General features: G+C 39.4%; 1 protein-coding gene across 17 annotated transcripts in view; it reads left to right on the top strand.

Annotated features, from left to right (window-relative positions):
• The window catches only part of LOC124151632 (myosin-IIIb-like), a 161,475-nt gene that overhangs the window by 87,664 nt on the left and 49,890 nt on the right, over nucleotides 1-23,921 (top strand). For 16 of the 17 annotated variants that reach the window (XR_007218105.1, XM_048382170.1, XM_048382174.1 and 13 more), the window contains 7 exons: nucleotides 7,798-7,956; nucleotides 10,243-10,415; nucleotides 12,632-12,736; nucleotides 13,300-13,399; nucleotides 14,782-14,858; nucleotides 15,608-15,753; nucleotides 17,085-17,111. Coding sequence is in view for 16 of the 17 variants with exons in the window: in XM_048382170.1 (XP_048238127.1) it covers nucleotides 7,798-7,956; nucleotides 10,243-10,415; nucleotides 12,632-12,736; nucleotides 13,300-13,399; nucleotides 14,782-14,858; nucleotides 15,608-15,753; nucleotides 17,085-17,111 (787 nt within the window). In the remaining variant the exon portion in view is untranslated. The remainder of the gene's footprint in view (nucleotides 1-7,797; nucleotides 7,957-10,242; nucleotides 10,416-12,631; nucleotides 12,737-13,299; nucleotides 13,400-14,781; nucleotides 14,859-15,607; nucleotides 15,754-17,084; nucleotides 17,112-23,921) is intronic. The other variant, XM_048382175.1, reaches the window with a different exon arrangement.

Raw genomic sequence — 23,921 nt, 5'->3', positions numbered from 1 at the left:
AGGTTTCAAATTACAATAACCACCTCTGATTGAAACAGCAGATTACCAACTGCATCACCACGGAAGTCAATATTTATGGAAAAAGTACTTTATCACTCATTATCGGATGGCATTTTGAAATATTGACATGTACAATTATGGGGTTACAAAGAGCTGTGGGTACTGCAATATTCAAAGTATGTGTGAAAATATATTTTGAACAGAAAAGAAACAAGGATTGTTTATCTGAAGTTTTGGTGACAACAGAGAGCTTGAAATTTGATGTTTAAAGCTTGTACATTTTATCAACATCCTTAAAGAGGCTGTACATAATGTTGATCTCTCAGATAAGAAATTAAGACTCATGGTCATTGTTTATGGTACAATAAAACACTGCCGGGAGAATAAACCATGAGGGGCTGCGATAAACAAAGACCATGAGTCGTTTATTTCTTAAGTAAACGGCCTCATTTGGGACTTTCTTGCCACCTGATGCTGACATGCAGGAATATGACTGAAATGTCACATGTCAAATCAGCTTTCAACCCAACTCACTTCATCCTCAGAACAATCATTTCAGCAAAAATCAATCAAGACTAGTTCAAAACAAAAAATGTTCATGTCTGCCTACCCTGGTTTAACAATGTGTTTTTGTTGTGTATGAATCTTTCAGAGACTTTATATATTAGTTTAACTTGGATACACATTGCCAGACACCGGACTGAGGATGCATTGATCTGCCTCCTGAATCCCAGCGTGCTGTCTATACTGTAATCATCTACTTCTATCAGTATCAGGCAGCTGGTCTCTGCCTCTCAGCACAGGAATCCTTAACGTTAATATTTTGTAATAACAGAATTGATTAGGGCGGCACCGAAATTCCATTATTACCTACATCCAGACAGCGCCAGTCCCCACCCTGTATCTGGTGTATTGATGTTGTCCATAATGGCTGGTGGACAGGACTTTAAGTAATGATTTCATGTAAAGAGGACTAAATGATGTTCTTCAGAAAACAGTTTGACAGGGGGCAAGGTGAGGATTATCAAAGGGTGTATTGCCAGCTGACATCTGTAGAATACTGTGACTTATTATATTTGTGGGGCTTCTAAGTGACAAGAGGTCCCCAGTGTCTCGTGCTTCTAACAGCTCTCTAAAATGGAGAATGGTTGGGCTGGCTTTGTGAGATGGGGATCGTGCTCTTGCTTTCAGCCATTGGTTTGCCGAACAAGCCTTGATTATTCATTGACTGTCATGGTTGCTGTATTGCTGACTGCAGTGTGAAGCATTCACACATCTCCCATGATGCAGATTGACTGCCTTGGTGGTCTGGTGGATGGAGTGTCTGCCAGGAGAGCAGAAGGTCCGGGGTTCGATCCCCAGCCACGTCATACCAAAAGACGTTGAAAGATGGTACTTGTTGTTACCCTGCCTGCCGCTTGGTATATAGGGGCTCAATCAAGGACTGGTAGACTTGGAGTCAGTATGCTACGTCTGAAAGGGGTATTCATGTTAAACTGAGGCATGGTATCTCAGTGGTCTAGCACTGTAAAATTGTCGTTAGTCCAGACTAGTACAAGCTACCACTCACACAAGTGCATGCACGTCACTATATAAGTGCAGTAATCTTGGACGTGACGTTAAAACCCCATTTCATATTTTATTGATGCAGACTAGGAAGTAGAGAGCATGGCACCCCTTAAGGGAAGTTTTACAAAGATGAGTCTACATGAAGTTGACAACATAAGAAATCAAGATATTCCTAAAATAACAAGTGTAGATTATAACACTACTTGTTTGATTTTCTAAAAACGGCTCTACCATATCTCCTTTATATTTTTTACACCCTGCATTTAATCGCAGATGTAATAATGGGGAGAATTACAATCATAAAAATTACCCGGCATTTTATTCAAGGCCCAGCCCTTAATCGAGGACCCGGCTTTAAATCGAGGAAATATGGGGGTGTTATTTTGATTTAATGTTGGTAATAGGTTTGACACAAATCCATAGAACAAAAAACATAGACAGAATTTAGACTGTAGTTGATAAATATCAAAATATTTTATGATGCAGAACCCGACTGCCTCCATGAATAGTGCATTTAAATTGAACAGTGAGAGAAAATGTTTTTTATGCTGCTTTTAGCAATATTCTATCAATAATATGACAAGGGACACCAGAAATTGGCTTTACACATTGAACTCATAGGGGGATATGACGGGTCAATGCTTCGACTATGAGGCCCCACTGCCCCTACATTGAAGAGATAGTCTTGTGAGCACTGTGGTGTAATGTGTCATTCCTCAGACAGACAGGTTGTATTTTCAACTAACCACTGTACACCATTAAAAGACCAGTGAAGATCCGGATTAGAATAGGTCTTCAGCAACCCATGCTTGTCGTAAAAGGCGACCATACTTGTCGTAAAAGGCGAGTAACGGGATCGGGTGATCAGGCTCGCTGACTTGGTTGATGCATGTCATCATAACCCAATGGCATGGATCAATGTTTATGATGTCAATCACTGGATTGTCTGGTCCAGACTTGATTATTTACCGCTGTCATATAGATAGAATATTGCTGTGTGCGGTGTTGACCAACAAACAAGCAAACAAACAAACAAACAAACAAAACAACCTTAAAAACCTGCATAAAGTAAGAGTTTCTGCCTAAAAATTAGTAATGTGACACTCATGTAAAGTTATGAGAGAAGATGCAAAAATAAATGTTATCCACAAATACAAATATTTCCCCGTACGAGAAATGCTTTCTTCAATGTAATATTAAAAAGCAGGTTTTGGCTATGGCATGTCATACGTGTCTCCACATCAAAAAGTCATAATACCTGACACTCATTTGGAAAGAAAATGATCATTAGCATCGTTTACGAACATCTAAGTATTTGTTAACGAGCATCCCTAATCTCCTAAGTAGAGGCGCATGTACATCCCCTGTTAAATAGCTGCCCTGCCTATGTGAGGGATGTACTTATTTCTGACTCAGCCGCTAATGACATTAAGTCATGTGAGGGCCTGGCACGATCAATGGAAGTGCGTTACCAATGTGCACACACAGGATCATATACGTATTGATTTGTTATAGCGGGCTGTCAGTCTGGAATGACTTAAGCACCCTCTTCCTGCCATGTATTCCTGCAGACTGCAGACTGATTTGTTGGTTTTGAAGCATTGTATATCAAGTTATCGTCAATAAAACAGCTTACTGTCGTTCATCTCTGTGAAATTGAAAGTGATTGCCATTCATTTCGTCAATTTATTGGCAGACCATATCATCAAATCAGTTCTTCTCCTACACTGAGTTAATTGATTTTATTTTTGTAAATTGTTTAGCGATTTGGTTTGGTTTTGATTGAGTTTATATATATTGAGGGTGATATCTGATCAATATTCAGTATCCTGTTTGAGCAGGAATGGTGCAGTGCTAACAATGCAGTCAAAATAGTGTATCAGAGGTTTTGTAAACTATATTTTCTGAACTGAGTGTTTGTGTACGAGCCTTGACATTCAGTCTCATGGCGTGCAACCCATTCTTCTTGTAAAATCCTATACACTGCTATTAAGTGGCATGGGGGTCAGGTCGTCTAAGGTGATCAATTTCCTGTGTAGAGTAGTGTCCCTTGGGCATTCCTGAAATCTGTGATAAATGGTTTGAATCCCGGTTGGCCTCAGTTATGTTTCGAGGTTTCTCAACACCATACCTGTACTCATTGGTTTGACCAAAGTGGTAAACGTCTAAAACCTGTATCAGTTCAGGCTTTCCTCCCACATCAAGCTGACACAATGTGATATAACTGTAATACTGTACAAATCGGCATAAAACCTAACTCACTCACTCATGCAATCCTGAAAGTGCAGAGTATATTGTAAACTATATTTTCTGAGCAGAATGATTGTGAACTCACCTTGACCTTCTGTCTCATGGTGTACAAACCCATTCTTCTTGTAAAATCCTGTACACTGCTATCATGACAATTGTAGCTTTTGTAATGCTTAAAGAATAAGCTATATATGGATGGGTAGGAAGGTATGCTTTTTGCATGGTGCTTAAAATTTAGTAAGTAAGGGGTGTTTATTGGAGCAAAGTGCTTAATGAAGGACAAGGCTTTGGTCAAATGGTCTTACCCTAATCATAGGTGAGATGAGGTGAAATGGGGTTTAACGTCGCGTCCAAGATTATTGCACTTATATAGCGACGTGCATGTACGTGTGTGTGTTTGTGTGGCTGCTTGTACTAGTCCGGACTGATGCCGATTTATAGTGCTAGCTCACTGAGATACCATGCCGCAGTTTAACATGAATACCCCACTCAGACACAGTATACTGACTCCGAGCCGACCAGTCCTTGTTTTAGCCCCTTAATGCCGAGCGCCAGACAGGGTAACAACAAGTACCATCTTTTAACGTCTTTTGGTATGACGCGGCTGGGGATCGAACCCCGGACCTTCCGCTCTCCGGGCGGACGCTCTACCACAAGACCACGGAGGCGGTCGGGTGTTTATAGGAGCAAAGTGCTTAATGAAGGACAAGGCTTTGGTCAAATGGTCTTACCCTAATCGTAGAGAGAGTGTCATGCATAGCTCTGTATCTACATCTTGACAGATACTGGAAATGGAAAACAGCCCCATTTAATGTGTAGTATATGAGATGTAGTTTGTATAGGTACTCATATTCATAACTAGAACATCAGTTGATCACATTATCATGAATAGTCCCTGAGATTTTCCTGCATTTTAATAACACTATTTTATGAACTTGATTACTTTATAATGAATGTTCCCTGTGTGATTTGATGGTGTTTTAAACAATTTTGTCACTCCCTTGAATTGCAAGTCATTTATATAAACGTTTCCACTCTCGGGTATGATAGGATTATATACACAGTATAATACTGTGTCATCCTTTTGACAGAGGTGCAAACAAACTGACCATAAGTGACTTGTGGAGGGTATGATAGGATTATATACACAGTATAATACAATCTACAATATAATCTACCAAAGGACAGTCTACATTATGCACAGATAACTTCCTCTATCGCCATGGGAGGGGCAGATATTAAAATCTCACCTCCCATAAATGAAATTGAAATAAATCCCAACTAAATGACATTTTTCTTACTGACACATGCAACAGTAGATTGATTCAATTCCTGTGAATGCCATGAATTGCTCTGTGATGGGTGTATTCCACTTCAAGTATTACATAGCCTCCCCTTGATACTTGTTAGGGGTACTTTGTGGCTGCAATTTACCAAAAGGCCACTGCCACCTTTTGGTTTAGAATTATTGGTGTATTGATCTAGATATCGCATTATATTAGTATTTATCATATAATGGGTAGGTTTCTCGACAGGATAAAGCCAACGGATAAAAACGATATCCGTTGGGGTCATATGCGGATAGAGATGCAAATATCAAAGGTCAAGTAGGGACTACTTTCACTGTTTATAAACAAACATGGCGTCGCACTCGTCATTCGGCGATCGAGTCAGAATTAACCATCGGGAATCTGGATAAACTACAGGGATAATTGCTTTCATTATCAAAAGAACAGTCTTATATACTGAAAATCTGTGTCTAACTGTGACGTAGCTAAGGCATTTTATAAGTTTTGGCAACTTTGGAGATATAAATTTCGAAACAATTTGGCGAGGGCACGAGGCCTAGCCAAGCGGGATCAGTGGCCATATCTGTGCTTGTAGACCTCTGCGGCTTGAAACCTCCTCCATAAATTAAAATAGTTGGATTTGGCGGAAATATGTTTGAATTGTTACCTTGTTTCGTTTTGTCGCTGTGTGTACATCTGACTACACTTCTTATCGTTTTGACAGGACAGACCGACTGTCAACAACATCTGACCGTGGCCGTGACGTCTCATTGACTAGGGTTAGAGTAGCTTCCCTTTGACAAAGGGCAGTTACTCTAGCGGACAGACCGATGGATTGCCGCGAAAGGCAATGAAAAACAATTGTTGTTTTGCGTATATGTTGCTTCGCCACTGTATAAGAAACATGACTGACACATCACTTAATAAATATAAATCACGTAATAAATATTAATGCGTGCATTCCAGGAAAACTCGCAATGTTTCGGTAATGTTTGTGAGAGAGGGAAAGCGATTTTGAAGCACGAAATAAAAGAATGACATTATATGATAAAGAGGTTATCACTCTTGTGTGTTTGGGGATATTAAATATCCTGTATTAGGAATAAACACTATGTATTTAGCTCGCCAAGGCTCGCTAAATACAATGTTTATTCCTAATGCAGGATGTTTACCATCCCCAAACACACTCGCGTGATAACCTCTATATATTTCCTTTATGGCCTTTGGAATGTGTCTGTCCTTCTTATTACTTCTGGGGCGGTCAGGTAGCCTTGTGGTTAAAGCGTTCGCTCGTCACGCCGAAGACCTGGGTTCGATTCCCAACATTGGTACAATATGTGAACTCCATTTCTGGTGTCCCCCGCCGTGATATTGCTGGAATATTGCTAAAAGCAGCGTAAAACCATACTCACTCACTCACCCTTATCACTTCTGTCATATGTCAAGGTTGTTTTGTAGGTCAGTCTTAAAAATAAATGAATGTGAAAAGTCAAGAAGTAATTACCTGGGTACTGTAGGTCAATGGAACTTGGTACATAGGTCATCCTTTTGACAGAGGTGCAAACAAACTGACCATAAGTGACTTGTGGAGGGTCAAGGTCACTGAAGGTTATTCTTCTGGTGGTCAATGTGCTGTTTTGTTCTTCAGGTAGTTTGATGCCTTATGTTATTGTACCTGATAAAATGGTTTCTGTAGTGGTGTAACGACACAGTGATAGAGTATTGTAAGGTGATACGAAGCCCACAATACAATACATCAATTTTACCATGTTGTATCGTGATACTTATGATACATTATATTACAAGTTATATTGGTCTAAAAACATGTGAATAATAACAGAAACAGTTCAACCAGCAGCTTACACAGGGTCTCCAGTATTTTCCAGTTGGCTACAAATAGCGTAACATTCACAGTGCCCACTACCAATAAGTTTCTGCCCTACAATATCCCATCTTTGATCTGTGAAAATTAAATAAGAAATGATTCAGGGTTGTGATTCACTTGCAAATAGAAAAAATATCAACTTGTGAAATAGAAGTACTGTATCGGGATATGAATCATATCACACCCATAGTATCAGGATATGTATTGTATCACAACCCCACCGTATCATTACACCTCTAGGTTTCTAAGAGTAGTGTCATATGTTGAGCTGGGTCTGTTATACAGTCTATTGCATGCAGGAGTTATGTGATTTGTGCATTTCAATGATGACAGGTGATGATTGATTTGTCGTACCTGTGATTGTGACCTACTTTTTATGAGACACACATGCTTTTGCAGATGTTTCGCACTTACAGATTGAAGTATTAATCATATACATCGTGACCTTTAACATTTGATGTCAAGGTCATATTAAGGTTATAATAATATTATAATGATTAATATTATATTATATTATCTTGTAGAACCAATTTTGTTAAAGGTATCAGAGTTATGTTTCATGAAAATTTTCAGAGATCTTCCATAACCTCAAATCCTGACCTTGTTTGTGATCGTGGTATAAGCGGAATTCAGGGACATGGTCACAGCAAAGGTTGCAGGGAAGGTCTTACTGTATGATGATGCATTTTAGATTCTTCCGACCATTTTCATCATGGTGTACTTGTTCAGGGTGTAGTGTACAGAGTGGACCTGTTCAGGTCAATTGTGTGAACCTCGAGTAACCAACCTCTTCTGTTGTTGCAGGTGGCTATGAGGCCTCGACTATGCTGAAGATGTACACACAATACAGCCAGATCATCAACTTCTCCGAGCTCCCAGACCCAGTGGAGGAATGGGAGCTGGAGGACCTGATTGGCGAGGGCACATATGGAGAGGTGTACATGGCCAAGAACAAGAAGACAAGTAAGGAACACAGTCTAGGGAAGGACAATTCTTTGGAAATCACTTGGTGCAGCTTATGTGATTTTCCAGACCCCAGAGCAAATATTTATTTCAACCATCGCCCACATTCCATTCTTATCGCCTTCTCATCGCTGGCAGCCTGTAATCATCCCCTTCTCATCCCTGGCAGCCTGTACTCATCCCCTTCTCAGCTTTAGCAGCCTGTACTCATCCCCTTCTCAGCTTTAGCAGCCTGTACTCATCCCCTTCTCGGCTCTAGCAGCCTATACACATCCCCTTCTCAGCTCTAGCAGCCTATACATATCTCCTTCTCAGCTCTAGCAGCCTATACACATCTCCTTCTCAGCTCTAGCAGCCTATACCCATCCCCCTTCTCAGCTCTAGCAGCCCATACACATCTCCTTCTCAGCTCTAGCAGCCTATACACATCCCCTTCTCAGCTCCAGCAGCCCATACTCATTCCCTTCCCAGCTCTAGCAGCCTATACACATCTCCTTCTCAGCTCTAGCAGCCTATACTCACCCCCTTCTCAGCTTTAGCAGCCTACACTCATCCCCTTCTCAGCTCAAGCAGCCTACACTCATACCTTTCTCAGCACTAGCAGCCTGTACTCACCCCCTTCTCAGCTTAGCAGCCTGTACTCATCCCCTTCTCAGCTTTAACAGCCTACACTCACCCCCTTCTCAGCTCTAGCAGCTTACACTCATCCCCTTCTCAGCTCTAGCAGTCTATACCCATCCCCTTCTCAGCTTTAGCAGCCTATACTCATCCCCTTCTCAGCGTTAGCAGCCTGTACTCATCCCCTTCTCAGCTCTAGCAGCCTTTACTTACCCCCTTCTCAGCTCTAGCAGCCTACATCTTGTGCCATGGCTAAGTATTTCTAATCAAAATTATTTGGTCAAAACATAGGTTCCAGGTGAAATAAGGACAACCTTAGAAATCACGTTTCTGGAGATAAGAAGTACTTGTGGTGATTTGTATGAAGCCAGTGATATGTGTACTCTGGACATGTAGACTGGACAAACACATGGTAAAAAATGAACACATGTAATGAGCTGCGTTGTAAATAACCTACTTTTTTTCTTAATGGAAAAGTATTCTTGGCACATTTTAAACCCAAAGGGCAGACCTAAATGTCTGTACTTGTTTGTTTGTTTGTTGTTCAACATCACACTCAGCAATATTCCAGCTATATGACGGTGGTCTGTAAATATTCCAGTCTGGACCAGACAATCCAGTGATTGACATCATGAGCAATGACATGCATCAACCTAGGCAGCGTGCCTTACCACCCAGTCCTGTTAATCGCCTCTTACGACAAGCATGGTCGCCTTTTACGGCAAGCATTGGTTGCTGAAGACCTATTCTACCCAGGATCTGCATGGGACTAGTGCCCTGGGGCACCCTTGAAGACACTATACTGCTCTCCCTGTTGTGTAATCATTTGCAAAGTTGAACCCTTCAATATGACATTTCAATGGTTGATGGAATGTCAGCATTAATAAAATCAAATTTATTAACCTTTTTTGCAGTTTTAATTCAGGAGAACTAGATAATGCTCACTGTGATATATTCCTCCTTCAACTTTGACCAGAACTGCTTAAAGTACAAGATGAATTCCTAAAATCAATCACACAGAGTGTTGAAAATAAATTAAAATTCATTATTCATGTTTTGCTTCAGAAAAAAACTAATTAGTTCCTTCATACAAAACCATCAGGATGAAAGACAATAAACAAGCATCTAAACTGGACCAGTGTGATATCTTTAGAAATATATATTTGTCCCATTGTACCTACATTCTAAATAAGCAGATCTTGCTACAGGTCAACAACTTGAGTCTTGTGATTGCATTTAGTTAACCAAACGCGTATATCATCTTTAGAGAGAGCTTCAGTAGATTGTAGGTGTATTTAGTGGATTCATTTTGAGTATAGACCAATATGTTGTCCTGTTTTATGGATTTTCTAGGTCAGTATGCCAAGAGACAGGATGCCAAATTATTAAAGAAATATGGTCAAGGTTGATTTGAGGTTAATTATCAGAAGAAAACAAACTTCAATGCATTAGAAACAGTCCTCAAAGGCATGATTTAATCAAACACAGCATGTGAATTCTTTTTTTGCTTTGAAATTTATTTTAGTAGGTTCCCCCATAATTTAAAAAAAATCATATAATAATGTAATTTTATTTTTCTTCAGCTTCATTCAACAGATTTCATGCAATTGGAAATAGCCCTCATTTCATGTAATTAAGTGCATCTGAGAATGTTTCTTGTCCTTCCAGGAGTCCAGGCTGCCGCCAAGGTGATGGAGTCCATCCATGAGGTCCTGGAGGAGGTGGAGGAGGAGTTTCAGGTGCTCCGAGACCTCAGCACCCATCCCAACATCCCCGACTTCTTCGGGATGTATCTCAAGCGGGACGGAAGCTCGGAGGACCAGATATGGCTTGTGATGGAGGTAGGTGTCATCACTTTGTCCGACCTTCCAGACTTTTTGGGGGAAGGGCAGCTCCAGGAGGAGAAGTGTATGTGTCATTGCTGTACATTATATAGACAGATGATCACTTTGTCCAAGCTTCCAGACATTGTGTCATTGCTGTACATTATATAGACAGATGATCACTTTGTCCAAGCTTCCAGACATTGTGTCATTGCTGTACATTATGTAGACAGATGATCACTTTGTCCAAGCTTCCAGACATTGTGTCATTGCTGTACATTATATAGACAGATGATCACTTTGTCCAAGCTTCCAGACATTGTGTCATTGCTGTACATTATACAGACAGATGATCACTTTGTCCAAGCTTCCAAACATTGTGTCATTGCTGTACATTATACAGACAGATCATCACTTTGTCCGAGCTTCCAGACATTGTGTCATTGCTGTACATTATATAGACAGATGATCACTTTGTCCAAGCTTCCAGACATTGTGTCATTGCTGTACATTATACAGACAGATCATCACTTTGTCCGAGCTTCCAGACATTGTGTCATTGCTGTACATTATACAGACAGATGATCACTTTGTCCGAGCTTCCAGACATTGTGTCATTGCTGTACATTATACAGACAGATCATCACTTTGTCCGAGCTTCCAGACATTGTGTCATTGCTGTACATTATACAGACAGATGATCACTTTGTCCAAGCTTCCAGACATTGTGTCATTGCTGTACATTATACAGACAGATGATCACTTTGTCCGAGCTTCCAGACATTGTGTCATTGCTGTACATTATACAGACAGATCATCACTTTGTCCGAGCTTCCAGACATTGTGTCATTGCTGTACATTATATAGACAGATGATCACTTTGTCCAAGCTTCCAGACATTGTGTCATTGCTGTACATTATACAGACAGATGATCACTTTGTCCAAGCTTCCAAACATTGTGTCATTGCTGTACATTATACAGACAGATCATCACTTTGTCCGAGCTTCCAGACATTGTGTCATTGCTGTACATTATATAGACAGATGATCACTTTGTCCAAGCTTCCAGACATTGTGTCATTGCTGTACATTATACAGACAGATGATCACTTTGTCCAAGCTTCCAAACATTGTATCATTGCTGTACATTATACAGACAGATGATCACTTTGTCCAAGCTTCCAAACATTGTGTCATTGCTGTACATTATACAGACAGATCATCACTTTGTCCGAGCTTCCAGACATTGTGTCATTGCTGTACATTATATAGACAGATGATCACTTTGTCCAAGCTTCCAGACATTGTGTCATTGCTGTACATTATACAGACAGATCATCACTTTGTCCGAGCTTCCAGACATTGTGTCATTGCTGTACATTATACAGACAGATGATCACTTTGTCCAAGCTTCCAGACATTGTGTCATTGCTGTACATCATACAGACAGATCATCACTTTGTCCGAGCTTCCAGACATTGTGTCATTGCTGTACATTATACAGACAGATCATCACTTTGTCCGAGCTTCCAGACATTGTGTCATTGCTGTACATTATACAGACAGATGATCACTTTGTCCAAGCTTCCAAACATTGTATCATTGCTGTACATTATACAGACAGATGATCACTTTGTCCAAGCTTCCAAACATTGTGTCATTGCTGTACATTATACAGACAGATCATCACTTTGTCCGAGCTTCCAGACATTGTGTCATTGCTGTACATTATACAGACAGATGATCACTTTGTCCAAGCTTCCAGACATTGTGTCATTGCTGTACATTATACAGACAGATCATCACTTTGTCCGAGCTTCCAGACATTGTGTCATTGCTGTACATAATACAGACAGATGATCACTTTGTCCGAGCTTCCAGACATTGTGTCATTGCTGTACATTATACAGACAGATCATCACTTTGTCCAAGCTTCCAGACATGTTAAGACGAAGAGCAGCTTCAGAAGGAGAAGTGTAGGTCTTGTGGCATTATCATGAACTTCTCCATGTTTCCATATCCATTGAAGGAAGGGATGCTTCAGAAGGAGAAGATGTCATGATTATGAACATTTCAAATGAATTGTATATTCTTTGATTGTGCTTTGTAATGTGTTTTTTTGGAGGAGGAAAAGTAAGGTGAACATTAATTTGAGATCTGTGCTTTAGCCCTCGTTTTGGAAACTGATCAGAAGATTTATGACTTGTTGCATTCTGCTGATGTATGCTTCCAGATGTGTGGAGGTGGAACTGTGACGGACCTGAGCCGGGCTCTCATCAAGGACAGTAAACGACTGGAAGAGGGACTTATAGGCCACATACTTAGGGAGACACTGAAGGTAGGGAGCTCTACCTTTCCTCATCCTGTGTGTTCCTTTGTTTTGGTCAACAGCAATGTCACTGATGATTCTGACAATGCATTTGCAACATGCCCTGCTCTCAAAATGATTGCATTTAAAAATGTGTATGGATATTTAGTTGAGTTGCAACAACAATAATGAACAATTTATGTTCTTTGTGACCCTATTTCTGATCTGGGATGTGTGTATTTATTTTGACCTGGGATGTGTGTGTTAATTCTGACCTGGGATGTGTGTGTTTATTCTGACCTGGGATATGTTCTTTGTATCCATATTTCTGATCTGGGATGTGTATGTTTATTCTGACATGGGATGTGTGTGTTTATTCTGATCGAGGATGTGTGTGTGTTTCTTATGACCTTGTATGTGTGTGTTTATTCTGCTTTGGGATATGTGCATTTATTCTTATTTTGGATATGTGTGTTTATTCTTATTTTGGATATGTGTGTTTATTCTGATGTGACATGTGTGAGTTTATTCTGGTCTATGATGTGTGTGTTTTTCTGATTCTGATTGCTAACTATTCTGAATGTCTGCTGCAGGCTCTGAACCATCTCCACAGCAACAACGTCATGCACAGAGACATCAAAGGTCACAACATCCTCATCACTGAGTCTGGGGAGATCAAATTAGTGGACTTCGGTATGTACATAGTTTACACTGCAAGACTTCTTCAATTTCTTATGAAACATCCCTGGATCTGTTCATCTGTGGTTTGGAAACCTTAGGCCTTTTTTCTTTCTTTTCTTTTTGTCAAAAAGGGATGTAGAATGAGGCCTTATTTTTTTTAATATTTTCTCTTTGGCATTTTTCTGAAATGTGACGGGAATATCACATATTTCATAGCGTTTACATTAGCTTGCATGCCAGTGCAGCCATGAACAGTACTAAAGCAAACATTTTACTGGTCATTGATGAGATAACACTTGTCTCAGTCAGGCAGGGAAACAATTTGTGATTATTATGTTTGGGAGTGATAAAAAACAACAACTTTAGCCTGTAACTTTGTTTTTGTCCACTTTGCTTATTTTCTAGGGTCGTAAACCAAGTAATGATAATTGAAACAATATTCATAACATCTCTGTGTCGGTTCCAAAAATTGGTGATGGCCAACCCTTTTAGTCTGGGGCCAGATACTATGGTAACATTGCCTTCTGGACTAGTTGTTTTTATAGCTAAAATGGATAGAATTATCATTAAACCGCCCGCTTGCTATCATAAATGAGCGGGCCACTGTAACTTGATTATGCCCTCATATTGCTTGACAACAGGGCATTATCACGCCCGTTGTTAGGTGACGTCATGGGGATAGGGAAAGGTGATGTCACATTAAATAGAGACGTCATCTGGTTTGTTCTATGATGTTTCCATATTCATAAAAGTGGGTCAGTGAAATTTGTGTTGATTGCAGTAAATGTTTCAATCTTTTCAACTGCCCTCCTATGTCTGGCAGTTAATGGAAGACCTCGGGCTTCTGCAAATGATAATGCCCTGAAAAAGAGCATTACCCTTATAGTAACATGTATGTATTTGCAAATGGGCATTGCTGTGTGCCCATGATAAGACCCTTGAAGATCGGGGGTAGACTAGGTCTTCAGCAACCCATGCTTGCCATAAAAGGTGACTATGCTTGTCGCAAGAGGCAACTGACGGGATCGGGTGGTCAGGCTCGCTGACTTGGTTGATGCATGTCATCGACCCCAATTGCGTGGATCAATGCTCATATCAATCACAGGATTGTCTGGTCCAGACAGATTATTTACAGGCCGCTGTCATATAGCTGGAATATTGCTGAGTGTGGCGTTAAACAACAAACCAACCAACCAACCAACCAACCAACCCATGTTAACTAATCCTGAAAGTTGTTAATTTTGATGATTTTCGTGTTAGCAATATCATCAGGATTAACCCAGTTGCTCTATTAATAAAATTACTCGAAGCTTGATGATTAAAGGGCATCTTTCAGCTTTTTTTGCTGTTTGATCATTTGTAAAATGTGTTTAAAAAGTTGTTTGTGTGTATAGGAGTGTCTGGTCATCTTGATCGAGCTCTTGGGCGGCGGAAAACTCACGTTGGGACTCCGTACTGGATGGCACCCGAGGTACTTATCTCCTTGTTCCCCGTGGGTAGCTGGCACTGCTGTAAGGGACCACCACTTAATATTCTGAGGGGGGGATGGGATTTCATTGAAAAAACAAATTGTCCTTGAAAATTCTTGAAAAAATTAATTATTCTTCAGACTGTTGAAAAGAAAAGAAATTGCCTGCCACAAAAATTACATTGTTGCAGGTTGTTTTTCCTTTAAAAATCCAGACTCACAGTTTTAAATAAAAAATATCTGGTTTTGTAGCTGTAGTTGAAAAGATATCAATCTCGATACAGAATCCCAGGCCCCCTCCCCCTCAGAATTTCAAAAGGACGGTCCCTTCACATACTGTGATTCGGAAACTTATACCCGAATGGGCTTTGCACCTTCGCAGCACGTGAACAAGCGATCCATGGCTTTTGAGAAACTGTGTGAAGCACATGCTTTGCATTGACATTCAAGTATGCAATGGTATGGTTGTCTGTTCGAACCAAAATTTTCAAAATTTACCTTTGATTTAGGTGATGCTTAATAATGCTATTGTGTATATATATCAAGGGCTTGTTCGGATACATGAAAAATGTCTACAGATAAAATCAAGGTGTTTTTAGTAGTTTTATTTTGTGTGGGTTTTTCCCTCCCAGATTTAGTCTCACATATACAAGCCACTATTTCATAATTAGCCCTATGTGGCTTGAGTGACTTAGGTTTTGTCTGTTCTGTTAGGGAAAACAATATAATCAAGTTTGTATGAATGTGTTCAGGTGATTGCCTGTGAGCAGCAGATCGAGTACTCCTACGACATCCGCTGTGACATATGGTCCCTGGGGATTACTGCCATCGAGCTGGCTGACGGAGCACCCCCTCTGGCTGACATTGACCCTCGGAGAGCCCTTTTTAAGATAGCCAGGTGAGATCATTATCAACACCATATCCAAATTTCGTTTTCGTAAACAACACATTTTTTTGTTGATATCGTATTGTAAATGCATTAGGGAGGCTTTTTTGGGGAGTTACTTTGAGAATACATTTTTGTGTGATTTTTACAAATGAGTATGAAAATATTTATAGAAGTCTGTGGATAACATGTTGTGTCTTTTGCTCTAGATGGTCATTCATTTCATTTTCAATATTCAGTCTTCCAAAGAAAACCAGCAGAGAGCTACCAAAGTACATCTTCCCGAGGCAATGGAGTTAACTGACTTCATAAGTCCAGTTTCCACCCTTGCCGAACTAGGCTGGAATTACTGGGCTCGATCGTAGCACCACCAGTGGCTACTACGAGTTATGTCCCTTCTAAGGCTCTCTTTTGGACCAATCAAATCCCACCTCTTGCATTACTTGCATTTGCTTCAAACCAAATGGCGGCGCTCAGTCAAAACGATCTATTTGAAAATCAAGATCTATACTGTGATAAAACGGGTCTCACATCGCGAAGTGCATCAAATCACGTGAGCACCTTGATTAAAAACATGAAAAGATTTGGAAAATATGTTGACAACGAGTTGGCGGTGCACATGCTTTGTAAATCGACCGGAATCTGCACGACAGTTTACAAACCGGATTTCGATTTCGTTGCAAGATTTTGATTGGACTATGCATAGACTCGTTAGTCCAGCCAAAATGTAACTCCATAATACCAGCCTAGTTCGGCAAGGGTGGAAACTGGACTTTTATAGTCAGTGAACTCCCTTGCCTTGGGAAGATGCCACAGTGTGGAATATTTACACACTTTAGAAATAGCAACACAAAATACAAAAGATGACACAGTCTCATAAATTTTGCATTGTATGGCATGTTGAAGTTGTGAGAAATGACACTCACCACATTCTCGCCTTCTTAACACTTATTGACTGCCAACGAGTTCCATAACAGATCTGTGCTTGCGCTCTCGGTTTTGTTGCGGTCTGCGTGATTTACTGTGTCAGGTCCCATAGAAAATGTGTCAGGTTTTAATCATTACGATGCAAACTTTATGGGCTTGTGTCCTTGTTTGAAATGTTTGTGGTTATTTCTAATTAAGGTGTGTACATATTCCGTAGTTTGAAGGCTCTCTGCTGGTTTTCTTTGGTAGACCTGTATTAAAACTAGAAATGTACATTCTTCAAAGGCCCACTGAACATCCCAAACCCTGTATCACCCTGTAACCAGCTGCTGGTCTGGAATGTGTGTCGGGTGTAATGGACATCCTGATACGATAGCTATAACCGAGGATGTATTTTTTAAATGTCAACATTTCAGCCACATAAAACCGTCCCCTGAAAGAGGGTGAGATTTTAGACATGCTTCAAATATTTATGCATATATATGCTTTTATGTTACTTCATCAGTTCCTACAAACCAGACCCATGGACATTATAAGGACATTTTATGGACATTATAAGGATATTATAGGGACATTATAGGGACATTATATATTTTGTGGACATAGAGCTGGCCCCCTGTAGCCTTCTTGAATGAACTTGTGACGTTCCAGTGGTCTTCCATTTACTTACTTGCTAAGGAAATATCTCAATATTATTAATAATAAACAGTATTTGGAGTGTTTGTGTGAAATTCAATTTTATTTATGACTGCAATATAATCTTTCATCATTATTTTAATAACTGAATGAACTGGATAACATGATGTAGATCTGAAACCTCCCAGGTCTGCTATATATGAACTGAGAACTGATATAGTCAAAGGACTTTGGATATGATAATGGAGAGGCTGTATATTTTCAACTTTCAGGGGAATGGATGTCGATGAATTTATGAGTAAATGTATTTGGCTCATATAGCATTGTTGTAAAAAAATTGCTAGATTTGTTGAACTCATGTGAATTGAAAAAATGACAGCTCATGCCTCAAAGATATTTAATATTAATCTAGCAATTTATGTTACATGGAAACAATATTTGATGAAATGCATTTACATCTCCCAAAGTGTTGATAACTGCTGGTAAGCGAGGATACGTTGAGGTGAGACCTGACAACTAACCCCTTATGACTCTGTATGAGGTCCGCCCTCTGGCGTGTACCATTGGGAAGAAAGGGCTAGCAGGTGGTTCGCGACAGGTAGTATGATGGATATGTGCATGTCCTGTCTCGACTTACGAGTTCTAGTGGCAGTTCAATAGCACATAATCGTACCGGTATCTCCTGATGTGAGGTACCGAATGACCATGAAAACGGTGGCAGCAAATTTGCATAGAAAACACAAATTGAGAATTATCATGACAGTGAAGGAAATCTTTTTTGCTATAAAAATGGAATACTATTTTTACCCCAGAGATCAATAATGAAACAGTGTCATGTCAATCATCAAAATGTACACTATTTCTCAATGTAATTTATGACATAAGCCAATTCTTGAACCTGATAATGTATGATTTGGCCATGCTTACTTAGCTTTGACGTGTTTGTTTTTTATTAGCTTCTATCAAACGACTTTTTGAGAATTATGGTATCGACTTGTCACACCGACCTCTTAATAGTCTTATGAGCAACATGTGTGTCTACAGGAGCGTAGTCAATTTCATCGTCATGACCTGCACATGCACAACATGCGTCTACCCTCTCTACCTGTAACAAACCAAATATGTTTGCCCAAAGTCTGTGCACCACCTGCTTGTCTCATACGTGTTTTGTGGGTTGGCTCAACACGTCCTGGCTTACCTGTACAGATCACAAGGTATATTTTCATTAAATAATTGGTCTAAGTTGTACAGAATTGCACCCATTTGCTGTGTCAGGATCTTTGGTTTGAATTCCAGATTCTCTTAAACATCATACTCAAAAGAAGTTAAGGACCACATGATTCTTTCATATGACTATAGTTAACTTTCATGGCGTGACAGTTAACATATGCAGTAATATGAAAGAATCGGGCGGTCCTTAACTTCTTTTGAGTAGCATATTAAATTGGTCCCAGGGACTTTCCATCTACATTTAGGCAATACCCCAGTTATAACCATACTACTGTTCAAATTAAGAGTTAAAATCAGATCACTTCAATATGAAGTCAGTGCATCACGGTAAATCCTGCTGACTGGGTAACGGGGTGGTCGGGTAGCCTGGTGGTTAAAGCGTTCGCTCGTCACGCTGAAGACCCGGGGTCGATTCCCGACATGGGTACAATGTGTGAAGCCCATTTCTGGTGTCCCCCGCCATGATATTGCTGGAATATTGCTAAAAGCGGCGTAAAATCAAACTCACTCACTCACTCTCTGACTGGGTAACATGCTGGGGAGATGTTTGTACACACACAAGACACAGAGAATGAACAGCATGGACCTATATCACCGACTTGCTTAGCTTCAGTTGGACACAATACCCAAATATGGATGGCAGTTATGACCCAGTTGTGTGTGTGCATCAGATCTGCTTGTCATGTGTCGCTTCATCTATGTAAGCATGTTATATTTATCACCTTGATATTGCCTGCATGTTTATTGGAACATTGGAAATGCAGTGGTCATTTACATGATGTATATACAGAAAATAACTTACACAAAATGTGTACAGCTAATTTGAGATGATCTTGCCATTTTACTTCCAGCTTTCTATTGCTGAATATTGATTTTCTTTTTCACCATGTCAGCTGGTTTGGCAATCTGGACCAAGGCCAGGATCATCTAAACTTTATTTGCATATATAATGTAGCATGAATAAAGAAATCTGACAGAACAGTTGACATCGCCAGTGGAATCTGAAAAGGCTTGAAAAAAACCCATAAAATTTTCCACCCTGTGCATAGTATGAACCCCTTTCATCATCTCTCATTCTAGGTACAAAAAACGCACATTACTGACAGCAATATAAAGTATATTAACTCAGTCAACCTCTGGTTTGTATTGGCCAGGCTGGTGTTATGAGATGCACTGTTACAAGATCTTTGCTGTTGAATATGGGTTCACATAATACCTATTCACATTTCTTACCATGTCACTCTAAAATGAAAAGGTCAAACACATTATATTTATTTTGTTATATTTTATGGACATCCAGGGCTAAGAGGATTCCACAATTGGTTCAAGATTGCAGACTAACGGAATATCAACCAATTTCTCCCTTACATTCTTACTATATCAATAACATGATAGTTGAAATAGAAATTTGAATTGACAAACAAAGAAAGTAATTAAACAGGGGTAAGCATCACGACAGTCGTCATTTGTTTGTAAACATAACGGTCATTCGGTTGCGGGTTCAACTCCAAGCATGGTTGGGGCCACCTATCACAGTGGGGAGTTTTGACTGGTGGCAGCGATAGTATAGAGAGCTCCGCGTATGGGCTATCGCTGCGAGAAGCTTGAGCAATCACAACATGTTCAAGTGATGCCAATTCTCATGTAGTTTTCTCCCTTTTTTCCAGCAATCACAAACACGTTTAAGTGATCCCAATTCTCATAAAGTTGTCTCCCTTTCTCCAGCAATCACAAACACGTTCAAGTGATCCTGTTTCTCATAGAGTTGTCTCCCTTTCTCCAGCAATTACAAACACGTTCAAGTGATCCCATTTCTCATAGAGTTGTCTCCCTTTCTCCAGCAATCACAAACACGTTCAAGTGATCCCAATTCTCATAGAGTTGTCTCCCTTTCTCCAGCAATCACTAACACGTTCAAGTGATCCCAATTCTCAGAGTTGTCTCCCTTTCTCCAGCAATCACAAACACGTTCACGTGATCCCAATTCTCATAGAGTTGTCTCCCTTTCTCCAGCAATCACAAACACGTTCACGTGATCCCAATTCTCATAGAGTTGTCTCCCTTTCTCCAGCAAACACAAACACGTTCACGTGATCCCAATTCTCATAGAATTGTCTCCCTTTCTCCAGCAATCACAAACACGTTCAAGTGATCCAATTTCTCATAGAGTTGTCTCCCTTTCTCCAGCAATCACAAACACGTTCACGTGATCCCATTTCTCATAGAGTTGTCTCCCTTTCTCCAGCAATCACAAACATGTTCAAGTGATCCCATTTCTCATAGAGTTGTCTCCCTTTCTCCAGCAATCACAAACACGTTCAAGTGATCCCAATTCTCATAGAGTTGTGTCCCTTTCTTCAGCAATCACAAACACGTTCACGTGATCCCAATCCCATATAATTGTCTCCCTTTCTCCAGCAATCACAAACACGTTCAAGTGATCCTATTTCTCATAGAGTTGTCTCCCTTTCTCCAGCAATCACAAACACGATCAAGTGATCCCAATTCTCATAGAGTTGTCTCCCTTTCTCCAGCAATCACAAACATGTTCAAGTGATCCCATTTCTCATAGAGTTGTCTCCCTTTCTCCACCAATCACAAACATGTTCAATAGTCTTGTTGCTAGGTGAGAAACAAAGTCACACACACACACACACACACACACACACACACACACACACACACACACACACACACACACACCAGGGTCTTTCGGATGTGCCATTGGCTGCATTGTCCTGTACCATGATAACCCGAACAAAACTCTCCCTGTGAAATCAACTTTATTAGCTGATTTCTAAATCAACAAATTACTTTACAGCTTTACTTCCTTTGTATTTGCACAAACATTTACAACAGCAAAATGTCCTTAAAGAAGGTTTCCAGATTATCAAGAGTTCAGTGTGTTCAAATCTTAGCCTGCAGCTTCATGTGAACCACTGTGTTGATGTGGAAAGTCTTGTGTTAATAATGGCATTGACATCAGCAGGATATAAGGTAAAATTACTGGTAAAAAACTGGACATCCATGACCACATGCCTATTTACAGACACATATCCTTTTGGAGTTGCTCAGCAAAGTTGATGCTCCCTAAATGACACATTTCAATTTTCACACTGGCTTCTTTTCAGAATCCAAAATTGGAACACAAACACTATGAGGCTTGAATTAGAACCACAGCAAGTGTGTACAATGTCCTCTCATGCTTTCTCTGCCAAGTGTTTTTTTTCACTTGTGATTGTAAGAAACTCATGAAGTTCAGAAAGTTATTTTAATTTTTTAAAAGTTTGCCTCCTACATATCTTCTTTGCATATTGACAAGAATATCATAGACACAAAATATATGACAAAATATATTTGAGACATTGGGACCAAGGCCACACCCTCTTTCATATTTCCAGTTAATTTCATCTGACCATTGCCAAAAACCGAAAGACAAATATGAAATAAAAGTACTCTAAAATTCTATCTTTAATGGATTAAAAATTATGAAGATGCTGCTGCAAAAAATAAACAAAATGTAACGGTTAACTTTTTAACTAATAATTGATCAAAGTGACTGTATCTAGTGTCTGGCCATGTCTGGCCATGTCTGGCCATGCAACACATCAAGAGCATGCTCTGCTCTGAGAGGAGTAAATACATCAGGAGCCTGATAAAACGTAACAAACATCCTTCACCTAGGACTTCTCTTTTTTCAATTTACAAATTACACACTCACACACAAAAAGAATGAAATACTTTAAATTTATTAATGCTTGTTTAATCTTTCTTTTGTTGTTAAACATTAGAAAAAAATAAATGAACTTTATTAAATTATAATTGATTTGATATAATGTATTTGATATAGTCTCTGGCTACTGCAAACACCTTACAAAAAAACAAATAAGGACTTCTCTGTAAGTACTTCATGTTTGGTGAGTCAGATGTTGGGAGATTGAAATGGGAACATGTGACATTCATGTTTATTTCCATCGTGGTATACATGACTGATAGTGAGGCTTGTACACATTTAGTGATGATGTCATGATATGCTAATATAGTATAGGTCATAGGTCAAGGTGTCTGGACAATACATGACAGTTGTTACTGTAGATATTGTAAACGACCTTCATTAAAAAAAAAATTAGTATTTATTATTTCCCACAAACTGACTGACCCAATCAACTTTATGTCAAATATAAAGCAAAAAATTGAAAGCCAGAAAGTTAACTGAAAATTGATTATAAAAAGTATTACAATTGTGAAAAATAATATAAAATATGAAAAGCGTGGCTGAAGTGTAGAGTCAGTCTGTTTATGAAAGGCTTGGTTTATTCATGTCTCATGTTTCGATCCATACTTCTGGGGGCTTCTGGGTGTGGTCACTCCCTGACGATACTTATAGTGAATAACCCACACAGATACATTAGCCTTTTTAAAATTGTGCAGTATTGATAAAGTCAATGTCTCCCATTACCTTACCCTGTTGGGGGTCATTGGCTATATTTGGGTTGTTTAAATGTAGAGTAAAATTAAAATATTTGATTATAGGCATTCTAATCATTAACATTAAATACCACATCATCAAAATTTAGAACAAGAAAAATATACTACTCAACTCCTGATAAGGATACTGTGCTAGCTCACATGCTTGTGAAAATTGGGAGACAACGTTTATAAATGTTTACTTTTGTTAATTATTGCTTGAAATGAGGCTTAACATGTGTCAGTTTCATGCCCAAATTGTATCCATTTCGTACAACATCACAAATCACCAAACAACCAATCAGATTTATCCCCACCTGGATACTCAGAATATCCCTATCATATGTTGAGTAGGATATTAAACCATGTTCAAAAGTCCTCATTTCTGAGTTTTGAAATAAATTGACCAGTCAGTTTGGATATCCACTTTAACAACGGAATGTCATTTTAACCAATCAGATTACAGCTCACATTTGTTAACAACCCACGTCCCACGTCTGCCTGCACCACACTGTGACACTGATAAGGGGGTATATGTTTTGTGCTTGTGACATGCCCCCTGCAGTATATATGTAGGTGCTGATAAGTAGGGAATCACTTCCTAGTTGTACACATACAAAGATTAATAGCAGAGAGTCGATAGTGTTTTGGTAACACGTTACAATGTAGTCAAGCTCTCCTACTTGTGGGGACAAGTCTGATGTTGATTTGCAGTGAAGGCTATGTTTTGATTTGAAGAAACATGATATTTACTTTTATTGGATAAAATTCGAATAAAATAATCCTTAAATTGATTATAAAAATTAATGATAAACAGTATTAAGTGAGTATTTTCAGACACGTTTATTTCGATTTACACACGAGCTATACCTAAACGTTTCAAAAGTTAAAAAATATAAAATAAATTCTGTGCTTGTTAA

Source organism: Haliotis rufescens, unplaced genomic scaffold (assembly GCF_023055435.1).
Source record: "Haliotis rufescens isolate VD_foot unplaced genomic scaffold, xgHalRufe1.0.p SCAF_4, whole genome shotgun sequence".
Classification (NCBI taxonomy): Eukaryota; Metazoa; Mollusca; class Gastropoda; order Lepetellida; family Haliotidae; genus Haliotis; species Haliotis rufescens.
This window is presented reverse-complemented; position numbering and strand designations above follow the sequence as displayed.